Raw genomic sequence first — 14,243 nt, 5'->3', positions numbered from 1 at the left:
ACCTGCAACAGTCACAGGTTTCGCAACACGCCTTACCCAAGGATCAGTGACGAACTCACAAATGATGACACGGAAATTGTCAATAATGATCACGGCTGGCTGGCAGGAAAGCAAATCGTCGATAATCTGCAGAACAACAAAAGCTCGATGAAACAAAATAAAGGCTCATTGCTTGTCCCAATGGCCCTGTGTGGCACTGAATGACCCTTCCACTTGTGATATATGATAGAAGCAGTTCTCTAGCACTAGGTAAGTTGTGCCACTTACACTGTCAGTGCCCACTGTGGCTCAGTGGGCAGTACTCTCGCCCCTGAGTCAGGAGGCTGTGGGTTTAAGTCCCACTGCAGGGACTTAAGCACATAATCTAGGCTGACACTCCAGTGCAGTGCTGAGGGAGCACTGCACTGTCAGAGGTGCTATCTTTCCGATGACATGTTAAACTGAGGCCCCGTTTGCCCTCTCAGGTGGATGTAAAAGATCCCACGGCACTATTTTGATGAAGAGCAGGGGAGTTATCCCCGGTGTCCTGGGGCCAATATTTATCCCTCAATCAACATAACAAAAATACAGATAATCTGGGTCATTATCACATTGCTGTTTGTGGGAGCTTGCTGTGCGCAAATTAGCTGCTGCGTTTCCCACATTACAACAGTGACTACACTCCAAAAGTACTTCATTGGCTGTAAAGCGCTTTGAGACGTCCGATGGTCATGAAAGGCGATGTATAAATCCTCAGACCCTGCCCCAATGACCCTGTGTGGCAATGAATGTCCCTCCCACTTGTGGTATATGATAGAAGCAGTCTCTAGCAGCAGGTAAGTGGTACCACCCGACAAACAGGACAGCCTGCTCTGTTTTTTGTATTTTAATGCCCTTCTTCTCCATATATGAGGCCCCCACCTTCACTCAGTGTGTCTCCAGTGCACAGCAGGGCCTTCAGCGAGACGGAAGTGAGGAGTATGGAGTTCGACCTGCCCAGTGTGTGGCACTGTAGCTGCGCTGTGCCGTGGCCTGACCAGGGCAGCTGGTTCACCACACAAACAACTACAGGGTAAACCTTCGTGCATTCCACCCTGGTGGATTCAGGGGACAGGAGGAGCACAGGTGGTAACATAAAGTCCCTCAGCTTTTTACATTTCTATAGCACCTTTAATGCAGTAAAACATCTCGAGGTCACAGAAATGTACTCAGACAAAACATAGAAACATAGAAACATAGAAAATAGGTGCAGGAGTCGGCCATTCGGCCCTTCGAGCCTGCACCACCATTCAATAAGATCATGGCTGATCATTCACCTCAGTACCCCTTTCCTGCTTTCTCTCCATACCCCTTGATCCCTTTAGCCGTAAGGGCCACATCTAACTCCCTTTTGAATCTATCTAACGAACTGGCCTCAACAACTTTCTGTGGTAGAGAATTCTACGGGTTAACAACTCTCTGAGTGACACCGACACATAGGAGAAATAAGGAGAAATTAGGACAGGTGATGGGAAGCTCGGCCAAAGACGTAGGTTTTAAGGAGCATCTTAAAGAAGGAGAGGGAGGTGGAGAGACCGAGAGGTTTAGGGAAGGGATACTAAACACGGCCGCCAATGGTGGAGCGATGACTGTACAGTTAGAATCAGGTTCTGCCTAGCCCCTGTACCTTTGCAATCGTACTTTCTAAACAACATGGCTTCAAGCACAATCCAAGCTGTCCAATGTGATATTCGCCTATATTCCAGTTTTTACCCCAGTATAGAGAGCATATATCGGCCCCCGAGGTATCGGGACCCCCCGAGACCGATGTGTCCCTTAAGACAGCAGAAGTTCGGTCGACCCCCCCCCACCAAGTGACTACGTGATCCCGCTTCAGCTGCAGGAGATTCTGACGGGTATGGCAAAATTAAAGCAAGGAGGGGGTGCCGCTGTTCATTTTTCCAACATGGAGCAGATAGGGGGTATCAATAACTGCAGCAAGGAAGAGAGGGTGTAGTTAACACTGCTCTCCCTGGAAGGGAAGTTATATCAGAGTTTGTCAACAGCCACCAAGTTAGGCGGAGGAGCCCCACAGGACTTAAAGGAGGAAATCTTGGCAGCATTGAGCCGGGATATAGGCCCCATTAACTCCACGAATGGTCCGCTAGATGTTAATAGACGCTGGGCGGATCGCAGCAGGGGTCACCCAGAGTTGGAGGATGTGGACTTTAAGCAAGTCCTCCTTGGTAGCTGCAACATCAGTTTTAGAAATTTGAAAGCTGCCATTAAGGTGGTGCAGAGAAAGGTGAAACAAGGTGGGCAGAAGGACCCTGCGGAATCCAAAAGGAAGTTTGTGGTTGCTGTTGTAAGACGATTGTTTAAAAGAGGGAAAAAGTACAGAGGCATTTCTATGAGTCTAAGGTGAACCTGACACTTAAGCTTCTAACTTTTGTGCCGAGAGCATTTGCTCCTATGGATGTTTGAGAAGTTATGGAATGTATTGTGTGTGAAAGTCTGTCTGTGTAACAACAAATGGTTTTCTTTGATGTTTCAGGGTGAATGTAAAAGTTTTTTAAAAAAGGCATGTGGATATTTTATTTGTCTTGGTGTGTCTAAAGTTGTTTTTTCAACTGGCACTGGTTAGTTTGAGATTGGTTTAAATGAATCGGGAGTTATTGAGGTTCATTAAAAATAAAAACATTTCTGACCAATTTCAAGAATGTGTGACCAGGGGGAAAAAGGTGAATGCTATTGGTATGCATGGAATGCTTTACAGAATCATTGTAATGTGTAAACTATTGTTACGTGGGGAGCACAGAATGTAAGTCAACTTTTAAAATGAAAGAAAAAAGAAGTTAACTCGCTGCACAAGCAGCTGGAAATTCTTCTTAATTCGGAATGCAACACCTTTTGCGTGGTAAATATGTTGGGCATTTTAAATAAAAATGTTAAGTGTTTGAAGTTGAGTGGATATTTCCCTCAGTAACAGAAAGGGGATCAGAATTAAAGGATTAACCCATTGGGCTGGCAGAAAAGCCACAATGGATTTTATCTCTTTTCTTTTAAGCAGGAGTACTGATGGGTGGAAGATCCCAAGAGGGTTCATTAATATGGAAATAACCTCAAGGTGTTACCAAACTTGAACTTTGATCCATCATAGGCAGTCGCTCGGAATTGAGGAAGACTTGCTTCCACTCTAAAAGTGAGTTCCCAGGTGGCTGAATAGTCCAATACGGGAACCACGGTCCTTGTTACAGGTGGGACAGATAGACGTTGAGGGAAAGGGAGGGTGGGACAGGTTTGCCGCACGCTCCTTCCGCTGCCTGCGCTTGATTTCTGCATGCTCTCGGCAACAAGACTCGAGGTGCTCAGCGCCCTCCCGGATGCTCTTCCTCCACTTAGGGCGGTCTTTGGCCAGGGACTCCCAGGTGTCGGTGGGGTTGTTGCACTTTATCAAGGAGGCTTTGAGGGTGTCCTTCAAACGTTTCCTCTGCCCACCTGGGGCTCGCTTGCCATGTAGGAGTTCTGAGTAGAGCGCTTGCTTTGGGAATCTCGTGTCGGGCATGTGGACAATGTGACCTGCTCAACGGAGCTCATCAAATGTTGTCAGTGCTTCGCTGCTGGAGATGCTGGCCTGATCGAGAACACTGACGTTGGTGATGGGACAGTGCTGTGTGAACTCCAGTAAGGTTAAATCACAAAGGCTGGATGTAGGGTTTTGTGAAATTAAAACGGTTTAAAAGAAAACTTTTGGGACTGTTGGGTTGGAAAAAGGGCGCCAGCCCGAGGCAAGTGGTGACTCGTAACCGATTAATGTGATTTCTGGGGTCGGGAGCGATACCCGATTAACATCGAGACAAAGGGTTTTGATACAATCAGGCAGAGGAGCCCATGGACTAATTGGCTGGAGGGGAAAACCAGTTCCCCATGGAGACTACAAGTCTGCAAAAACCCAGGACCACAAAGGATCTCACAAGATGTGCATTTTTGAATAGTGAGGCATAAAAGATAAGGAGTTATCTTTTGCCCTGCCGATTCCGTGCACAGATTAGTGGTGAAAGCATTGAAGCACTGACCACACTTGATCAGCTCCGCTGGGCGGGCCACATCGTTCGCATGCCAGACACGAGACTCCCAAAGCAAGCGCTCTACTCGGAACTCCTTCACGGCAAACGAGCCAAAGGTGGGCAGAGGAAACGTTACAAGGACACCCTCAAAGCCTCCCTGATAAAGTGCAACATCCCCACCGACACCTGGGAGTCCCTAGCCAAAGACTGCCCTAAGTGGAGAAAGTGCATCTGGGAGGGCGTTGAGCACCTCGAGTCACACACTGATCCATCACGCACTGGTCATTCACGCACTGGTCTGTCACGCACTGGTCCGTCACACACTGGTCCATCACGCACTGGTCCGGCACACACTGATCCATCACGCACTGGTCCGTCACACACTGGTCCATCACGCACTGGTCATTCACGCACTGGTCTGTCACGCACTGGTCCGTCACACACTGGTCCATCACGCACTGGTCTGTCACGCACTGGTCTGTCACGCACTGGTCCGTCACACACTGATCCATCACGCACTGGTCCTTAAGGCTTTGTGTGCCCGGCATTCACTCACTAAATCATTGCAGATCATACCGCTCTCTGATCTCGGTGCCTTGAAGCAGGAGCAGGGTGTCCAGACTCGGCCAGTAGACCCACCCGGTTCTCTACATCATGCACCCTAAAGTGGATCAGACCCATCCCACTCAACCAATACACCAAAGCCATCCACAACTCCCGAATGATGGGCCTGTACGCAGTGATTTCGGGGTTCACAAGCAGACATTTGTGCATTTGTACACCACAACCTGCATTGTACAGCGCCCAAGGTGCAGAGAAATGTGGCAAGGTGCTTCACAGGGGTGGAAATTGGACAAAAAGGGCCGGCGAGCCAGAGAAGGAGATATTTGGAAGGGGTGACCAGAAGCCGGGTCAAAGAGAAAGGTTTTGAAGAGGGTCTTCAATGAGGATAGAGAGGTGGAGTGGTCTGGAGGGAGATTCCAGAGTGTGGGGCCTGCACAGCTGATGCATATCTGTCAAAGGAGGGGTAAAGTGAGAGGGTGGGGGGGAGAGTTCACAAGAGGCTGGAATTGGAGGAACTGGTTTGTGTTTTCACAAACGGAGTTTTGTGTCGGTACACATTGGTTTGTGTGTTTGTGCATAAAACAGTGTTACTGACACTCACCGTTGTTCGGGCCCACTGTAGATACTGCTCGACGTATCCCAGTTCCTTAGTGGTGAGACAATCACTGACCTGAAACAACATGTACTCCGTTTGTAACACGCATATTAGCATTGCTGCAACAGACAATACTCAAAACCCACCTGCTGGCTTAACCATTTCCTCATCTCTCTCCCCTCCTTCTCTCTCTTCCCACCAATCTCATTCTCTTTCTCTGTACCTTACTATCTCTACTGTCTGTCAGTCCGCCTTTTCAGTGGGTAGTACCCTTGCCTCTGAGTCAAGTCCCACTCCAGGGACTTGAGCACAAAAATCCAGGCGGACACTCCAGTGCAGTGCTGAGGGAGTGCCACACTGTTGGAGGTGCCGTCTTTCAGATGAGAAGTTAAACTGAGGCCTTGTCTTCTCTCAGAGATGGACCTAAAAGATCCCGTGGCACTATTTCGAAGAAGAGCAGAGGGTTATCCCCGGTGTCCTGGGCCAATATTTATCCCTCAACCAACATAACAAAAAAACAGATTATCTGATTATTATCACATTGCTGTTTGTGGGAGCTTGCTGTGTGCAAATTGGCTGCTGCATTTCCCACATTACAACAGTGACTGCACTTCAAAAAATACTTTGTTGACTGTAAAATGCTTTGGGACGTCCGGTGATCATGAAAGGCACAATATAAATCCAAGTATTCTTTTTGTAGCTCTATCTGTATTTGTTTAGCTAGATTTCACTATCTCCATCTCTCTTGTTATCTGTCTCTGTTTCTCTGTCTATCTCCAGATCACCCTTTTGAAATGAATGTGATTATCCAAGTTGTCACAACTCACGCTTTTTAAAATCCTCTGGGTGGTGGAAATAATCTCCTCCTGGGCTCTGTCAATTTTCTGGGAGGTGTTATTGATCACATTCTGGAAAAAACAGTCACATAAATTATTTTCCAAAGACAGCATTGTCATTTGTTTCAGCTTGATCATGTGACTGACAGTGTCCCCAGCATAGCATCTAGTACTTACAGGATGCCTCGGTTTGTGTCTCCAATACTCTGCCTCGAAATCCACTCTGCATTTTCATCATTGTGCTTGTGTAAACCTCTTATATCAATCCTAATTCTGTCATTTACTGGTTTGAATTTGTACCATCAGTTTAAGCTGAAATAGTGTTCCAAATGTACATTGTGTCTACAGCACAGAAACACACCATTCGGCCCACTGGTCGATGTTAGTTGTAATGTATTTGCCTCATGGATTCTTTGCTTAAGAATTCACAGTGACACATTGCTATGAAGAACTAGTTGGTTTATTAACAAAGGTTCAACAATCACACGACACATTACCCGTTCATCCACCAGGCTCACAACCACCTGCCCCATCGTGGATCCCCAAAATCCAACTGGCCGGGGTTTTATTGAGTCTTGTGAACATCATGTGACTGGCTAAGCCACTCCCAACTCAACAGCTTTACAACTCTTTTAGGGGAGACAAAATAAACATTAAATCACGTGCCCCCCCCCCCTCCCCGATCTGGGGGACACTCCAAACATTTCCAAAGCTCTTTTTTTTTGGTTTTTTTTCAACAGCTCTACAAACCTGTGAGCATCCTCACAGGTGCACACATTACACCGGTGTTTATGTTCCACACAAGCCTCCACCCACTCTACTGCATCATACCCCATCCACGCATCCTTCTATTCCTTTCTCCCTTAGGTGTCTATCTAGCTTCTCCTTGAATCCATCTACACTACTCGACTCAACAACTCCATGCAGTGGCCTGTACCATTTACCTTCCTGAAACTGTTTACTGTTGTGCATCCCTTGATGAGGTCCCATCTCAGCTGCCTCCTTTCTAGGCTGATATATTTGAGTATTCAAAGTTCAAAATAGAAAAGAAGTCAAATATTAAACCTAAACCAGAAACCTGAAAATCAAAGCTGCAGCGGACTGAGCTAGTAACACTGCGGATAGATGATAGCAGTGCACTCCCAATAATATGGATTTGGATTTCATTATTTTTTAATTCATTCGCGTGATGTTTTTGCCCATTTATTGCTCATTCCTAATTGCCCTTTGAGAAGGTGGTGGGGAGCCACCTTATAACAACTGAGTGAATTGCGAGGCCATTTCAGGGTCAACGACATCCTGTGGGTCTGGAGTCACATATCGGCCAGACCCAGTAAGGGCGGCAGATTTCCTTCCCTGAAGGGCATTAATGAGCCAGATGGGTTTTTACACAATCCAATAGTTTCATGGTACCGATACTAGGTTTTCTAAATTCCAGATTTATTTAATTAACTGAATTTAAATTCCCCAGCTGCCGTGGTGGGATTTGAACTCACGTCTCTGGAGATCTCTAGATTACGAGACCAGTAACAAAAGCACGATGCCACCATTCCCTTCCTTCAAATGTATGTAACTGAGTCATGTGGTACGAAGGATCAGCCTTAAGGAGCTCCTTTGCAATTTGTCCAGGGTTTGCCTGCCTCCCACATATCTCAATGACCAGGGATCGATACTGTACCCAGGGTGTGCGCTGAGCACAGTACGTCACAGGGGGTGGTATCAGAGGAGTGGGCAATGGAAAGTCTAGTCCCCTTATTTAGGAAGGAATTTGGGGATGGGGTCGTGGGTGACGGAGGTGGGGAGGCAGGGATGGTTCAGGCAACTGTTGGCCAGTTAGTCTTTCATTAGCACTGGGGAAATTCTAGAGTCAATTATTGCTCCAGCTGTGGAGATATAAACCGACTCGGAATGGAGTTATAAAAGGGGAGCAGTGCCAAAATAATTCAATCGAGGTTTTTGATTAAGCAACAAAAAATGCAGATAAAGGTGAGAATACAGATGCGGCACAAATAAATTTTAGCAAGGCTTTTGGTAAGATACCTCATAAAAAAAACGAGGTCAGAAAATTATGAGACATGGTATTGGCAGCAGATGCCGAGATGGATTGAAGTGTGGCTGGGCCATGGGACACAGAAAGCGTGTGTGAAAGGGAAACATTCTGGGTGGAGGTGTGATGAGTGAAATCCACAGGGCTTGGTGTTCCTCGACTTCCCCATACATGATCTGGAAGAAGGTACTGGTAGCTGCATCTCAAAGTTTGCAAAGTTGACACCAAAATAGCAGGAGTCATTAACACTCTTAATAAAGTGCAACATCCCCACTGATACCTGGGAGTCCCTGGCCAAAGACTGCCCTAAGTGGAGGAAGAGCATCCGGGAGGGCGCTGAGCACCTCGAGTCTCGTCGCCGAGAGCGTGCAGAAAGCAAGCGCAGGCAGCGGAAGGAGCGAGCGGCAAACCAGACTCCCCAACCACCCTTTCCTTCAACCACTGTCTGTCCCACCTGTGACAGAGACTGTAATTCCCGTATTGAACTGTTCAGTCACCTGAGAACTCACTTTTAGAGTGGAAGCAAGTCTTCCTCGATTTCGAGGGACTGCCTATGATGATGATGGAGAATGGGGACAAGCTAAAGGAGGACTTAAATCATTTGGAGAAGTTCACAGTTTCATGTAGAAACATAAGAACATAGGAATAGGAGTAGGCCATTCGGCCCCTCGAGCCTGTTCCGCCATTCAACAAGATCATGGCTGATCTTCTACCTCAACTCCACCTTCCTGCACTATCCCCATATCCCTGAATGTCCTTAGTTCCTAAAAATTTATCAACCTCTGTCTTGAATATATTCAACAGCCCTCTGGGGCAGAGAATTCCAAAGATTCACCACCCTCTGAGTGAAGAAATTTCTCCTCATCTCAGTCCTAAATGGCCGACCCCTTATTCTGAGACTGTGACCCCTGGCTCTAGACTCACCAGCCAGGAGAAAGATTTTCTCAGCATCTACCCTACCAAGCCCCTGAACAATTTTGTATGTTTCAATGAGATCACCTTTCATTCTTCTAAACTCTAGAGAATATAGACCTAGTCTACTCAGTCTCTCCTCATAGGACAATATCCCAGGAATTAGTTTGTGAACCTTCGCTGCACTCCCTCTAAGGCAAATATGTCTTTCCTTAGGTAAGGAGACCAGAACAGTACACAGTACTCCAGGTGTGGCCTCACCAATGCCCTGTATAATTGTAGTAAGACTTCTTTACTCTTATACTCTAATCATCGGATTACACGGGATATACGGCACAGAAACAGGCCATTCGGTCCAACCAGTCCATGCTGGTGTTTATGCTCCACTCGAGCCTCCTCCCGTCTTTCCTCATCTAACTCTATCAGCATAACCCTCTATTCCCTTCTCCCTCATGTGTTTGCCTAGCCTCCCCTTAAATGCATCGATACTATTCGCCTCAACCACTCCCTGTGGCAGCGAGTTCCACATTCTCACCACTCTCTGGGTAAAGACATTTTTTCTGAATTCCCTATTGGATTTCTTGGTGACTATCTTATATTGATGGCCTCTAGTTATGCTCTTCCCCACAAGTGGAAACACTCTCTCTGTATCCACTCCATTAAAATCTTTCATCATTTTAAAGACCTCTATTAGATCACCCCTCAGCCTTCAATTTTCAAGAAAAAAGAGACCCAGCCTGTTCATCATTTCCTGATATGTAGACCCTCGCATTTCTGGTGTCATCCTTGTAAATCTTCTCTGCACCCTCTCCAGTGCCTCTATATCCTTTTTAAAATATGGCGACCAGAACTGTACGCAGTACTCCAGGTGTGGTCTAACCAAAGTTCGATACAGGTTTAGCATAACTTCCCTACTTTTCAATTCTATCCCTCTAGAAATAAACACTAGTTCTTGGTTTGCTTTTTTATGACCTTGCTAACCTGTCACAACGTTTAGTGATTTGTGTATTTGTATCCGAGATCCCTTTGTTCCTCTAGCCCACCTAGACTCACACCCTCCATGTAATAAGTGACCTCCCTATTCTTCCTCCCAAAATGTACTACCTCACATGTATCTGTGTTGAACTTCATTTGCCAATTATATGCCCATTCTGCAAGTTTATTAATGTGCTCCTGTAATTTGTTGCAGTCCTCCTCAGTATTGACCATCATCTCCCGCTCCTCCCCCCCACGCCCCCCACCCCCCCCAATCCCTTTGCTACAGAAGCTAACATACATATAAAGTCATGCACTCAGGCAGAACAAGCAGAAGGATTACAGGGACACGAGGGTGTGACTACGAGCGAGGCAGGTCTGGGGACATAGAAGGTAGCATTGGAGGAGCCTCAGCCCTTGCTCTTGTCCAACAGGTTCGAGGCTCTTGCTCCCTGTGTGGACAAGAGCAGGGACTGCAGGGAGGATGAGCAAACTGACCACAGCACCGTGGTACAGGGGGCCATTCAAGTGGGGGGAGTAAAAAGAAACGTTACAGTGGTAGGGGACAGTATAGAGTGAAGAGTGACATCACCAAGATCCAGGTCGGTGATTGGAGCGTGGGCAGGTACAGCAAGAGCGGCGAGGTCTGGGCGAAGGAGCGGCAAGGGCCCAGGGGCAGCACGGGCCCAGCCCACACTGCGATATGTGTGCACACTAGGTCCGTGCAGCAGAGCTGGTCTCCAGTTGTCTTGGTTAATCCTTGCCACTGGACCAAGACCTTGCTCTGTCAAGCCCGTGTGGTGGCTGGTGTACAACGGCCACCACACGTTAAACAACTCCACACACAGGCATCTTTCACCCTTCAAGATTTAGTTCGGATCTGGAATATTAGTTCCATCATTGAAACACCTTTGAACTTTTTGACGTGGAAGCAAGTCACCCTCAATTCGAGGGACTGCCTATGATGATGATGAGTTAGAGGGATAGATACTGTTCTCTGCAGCCGAGAACATGAGTCCTGAAGGCCAGAGTTAAGGACATCTTCTCGGAGCTGGAGAGGAACTTGGAGTGGGAGGGGAAAGATCCAGTTGTCGTGGTCCATGTAGGTATCAACGACATAGGTAGGACTAAGAAGGAAGTTCTGCTGAGGGAGTATGAACAGCTAGGGGCTAAATTAAAAAGCAGAACCACAAAGGTAATAATCTCTGGATTACTACCTGAGCCGCAGGCAAATTGGCATAGGGTCAATAAGATCAGAGAGTTGAATGCGTGGCTCAACAAAAATATATTCCAGTGAAAAAGAAGGGCGGCAAGAGAAGGGATAACCAGCCGTGGATAACCAAGGAAATAAAGGAGAGTATCAAATCAAAGACCAATGCGTATAAGGTGGCCAAGGTTAGTGGGAAACTAGAAGATTGTGAAAATTTTAAACAACAGCAAAGAATGACTAAGAAAGCAACAAAGAAAGGAAAGATAGATTATGAAAGTAAACTTGCACAAAACATAAAAACAGAGAGTAAAAGCTTTTACCGATATATAAAACGGAAAAGAATGACTAAAGTAAATGTTGGTCCCTTCGAAGATGAGAAGGGGGATTTAATAATGGGAAATGTGGAAATGGCTGAGATCTTAAACAATTATTTTGCTTCGGTCTTCGCAGTGGAAGACACAAAAACCATGCCAAAAATTGCTGGTCACAGGAATGTGGGAAGGGAGGACCTTAAGACAATCACTATCACTAGGGGGGTAGTGCTGAACAGACTAATGGGACTCAAGGTAGACAAGTCCCCTGGTCCTGATGAAATGCATCCCAGGGTATTAAAAGTGATGGCGGAAGTTATAGCAGATGCATTCGTTATAATCTACCAAAATTCTCTGGACTCTGGGGAGATACCAGCGGATTGGAGAGCAGCTAATGTAGCGCCTCTGTTTAAAAAAGGGGGAAGACAAAAGGCAGGTAACTATAGGCCGGTTAGTTTAACATCTGTAGTGGGGAAAATGCTTGAAGCTATCATTAAGGAAGAAATAGCAGGACATCTAGATAGGAATAGTGCAATCAATCAGATGCAACATGGATTCATGAAAGGGAAATCATGTTTAACTAATTTACGGGAATTCTTTGAGATATAATGAGCATGGTGGATAGAGGTGTACCGATGGATGTGGTGTATTTGGATTTCCAAAAGACATTCGATAAGGTGCCACACAAAAGGTTACTGCAGAAGATAAAGGTACGCAGAGTCAGAGGAAATGTATTAGCATGGATAGAGAATTGGCTAACTAACAGAAAGCAGAGAGTCAGGATAAATGGGTCCTTTTCAGGTTGGCAATCGGTGGTTAGTGGTGTGCCACAGGGATTGGTGCTGGGACCACAACTGTTTACAATATACATAGATGACCTGGAAGAGGGGACAGAGTGTAGTGTAACAAAATTTGCAGATGACACAAAGATTAGTGGGAAAGCGGGTTGTGTAGAGGACACAGAGAGGCTGCAAAGAGATTTAGATAGGCTAAGCGAATGGGCTAAGGTTTGGCAGATGGAATACAATGTCGGAAAATGTGAGGTCATCCACCTTGGGGAAAAAAAACAGTAAAAGGGAATATTATTTGAATGGGGAGAAATTACAACATGCTGCGGTGCAGAGGGACCTGGGGGTCCTTGTGCATGAATCCCAAAAAGTTAGTTTGCAGGTGCAGCAGGTAATCAGGAAGGCGAATGGAATGTTGGCTTTCATTGCGAGAGGGATGGAATACAAAAGCAGGGAGGTCCTGCTGCAACTGTACAGGGTATTGGTGAGGCCGCACCTGGAGTACTGCGTGCAGTTTTGGTCACCTTACTTAAGGAAGGATATACTAGCCTTGGAGGGGGTTCAGAGACGATTCACTAGGCTGATTCCGGAGATGAGGGGGTTACCTTATGATGATAGATTGAGTAGACTGGGTCTTTACTCATTGGAGTTCAGAAGGATGAGGGGTGATCTTATAGAAACATTTAAAATAATGAAAGGGATAGACAAGATAGAGGCAGAGAGGTTGTTTCCACTGGTCGGGGACACTAGAACTAGGGGGCACAGCCTCAAAATACGGGTGGGAGCCAATTTAAAACCGAGTTGAGAATGAATTTCTTGTCCCAGTGGGTTGTGAATCTGTGGAATTCTCTGCCCAAGGAGGCAGTTGAGGCTAGCTCATTGAATGTATTCAAGTCACAGATAGATAGATTTTTAACCAATAAGGGAATTAAGGGTTACGGGGAGCGGGCGGGTAAGTGGAGCTGAGTCCACGACCAGATCAGCCATGATCTTATTGAATGGCGGAGCAGGCTCGAGGGGCCAGATGGCCTACTCCGATTCCTAATTCTTATGTTCTTATGTTCTTATGTTCTCAAAGATTGGTATGGGAGAAATGGGTTTCAATTCATGGGCCACTGAAAGAGGGAGCTGTTCCGTTGGGACAGGCTTCACTTGAACCATTCTGGGACCAGTACCTGGCGAATCGAATAACTAGGGCTGTACAGTAGTGAGAAATGATCTTGGCTCGGAAGATCAAGATGTAGAATCAGTTTGGGTGTAGATAAGAAATAGCAAGAGAAAGAAGTCACTGGTGGGAGTAGTATGTAGGTCCCCTAACAGTAGCTACACTGCAGGACAGAGTATAAATCAAGAAATAATATGGGCTTGTAGGAGAGGTACTACAAGAATCGTGGGTGACTTTAATCTTCATATAGATTGCACAAATCAAATTGGCAAAGGTAGCCTTGAGAATGAGTTCATAGAGTGTATTCAGGACAGTTTCTTCGAAGAATACGTTGTGGAACCAACCAGGGAACAGGCTATTTTAGATCTGTAATCTGTAATGAGACTGGATTAATTAATGATCTCATTGTAAAGGATCCTCTCGGGAAGAGTGATCATAACATGATTAGAATTTCACATTTAGTTTGAGGGTGAGAAACTTGGGTCTGTAACTAGTGTCTTAAACCTAAATAAAGGTAATTACAAAAGTATGAAGTCAGAGTTGGCTAAAGTGGATTTAAAAAAGGTAAGATGGTAGATAAGCAGTGGCAGACATTTAAGGAGATATTTCATAATTCTCAACAAAGATATATTCCATTGAGAAAGAAAGACTCCAAGAGAAGGATGAACCATCTGTGGCTAATTAAGGAAGTTAAGGATGGTATCAAATTGAAAGAAAAGGCATACAATGTTACCAAGATTAGTGGTAGGCCAGAAGATTGGGAACATTTAGAAACCAGCAAAGGATGACTAAAAAAATAATAAAGAGGGAGAAAA

General features: G+C 45.9%; 1 protein-coding gene across 1 annotated transcript in view; it reads right to left on the bottom strand.

Annotated features, from left to right (window-relative positions):
• Positions 1 to 14,243, bottom strand: part of LOC139234791 (prominin-2-like) — a 74,236-nt gene that overhangs the window by 7,843 nt on the left and 52,150 nt on the right. The window contains exons 20-22 of the mRNA XM_070865481.1: positions 6,012 to 6,092; positions 5,191 to 5,259; positions 37 to 126 (exon numbers count right to left, since the gene is read on the bottom strand). Coding sequence (XP_070721582.1) covers positions 37 to 126; positions 5,191 to 5,259; positions 6,012 to 6,092 — 240 coding nt within the window. The remainder of the gene's footprint in view (positions 1 to 36; positions 127 to 5,190; positions 5,260 to 6,011; positions 6,093 to 14,243) is intronic.

This window comes from Pristiophorus japonicus, chromosome 22 (assembly GCF_044704955.1).
Source record: "Pristiophorus japonicus isolate sPriJap1 chromosome 22, sPriJap1.hap1, whole genome shotgun sequence".
In the NCBI taxonomy this organism is placed as follows: domain Eukaryota; kingdom Metazoa; phylum Chordata; class Chondrichthyes; family Pristiophoridae; genus Pristiophorus; species Pristiophorus japonicus.
This window is presented reverse-complemented; position numbering and strand designations above follow the sequence as displayed.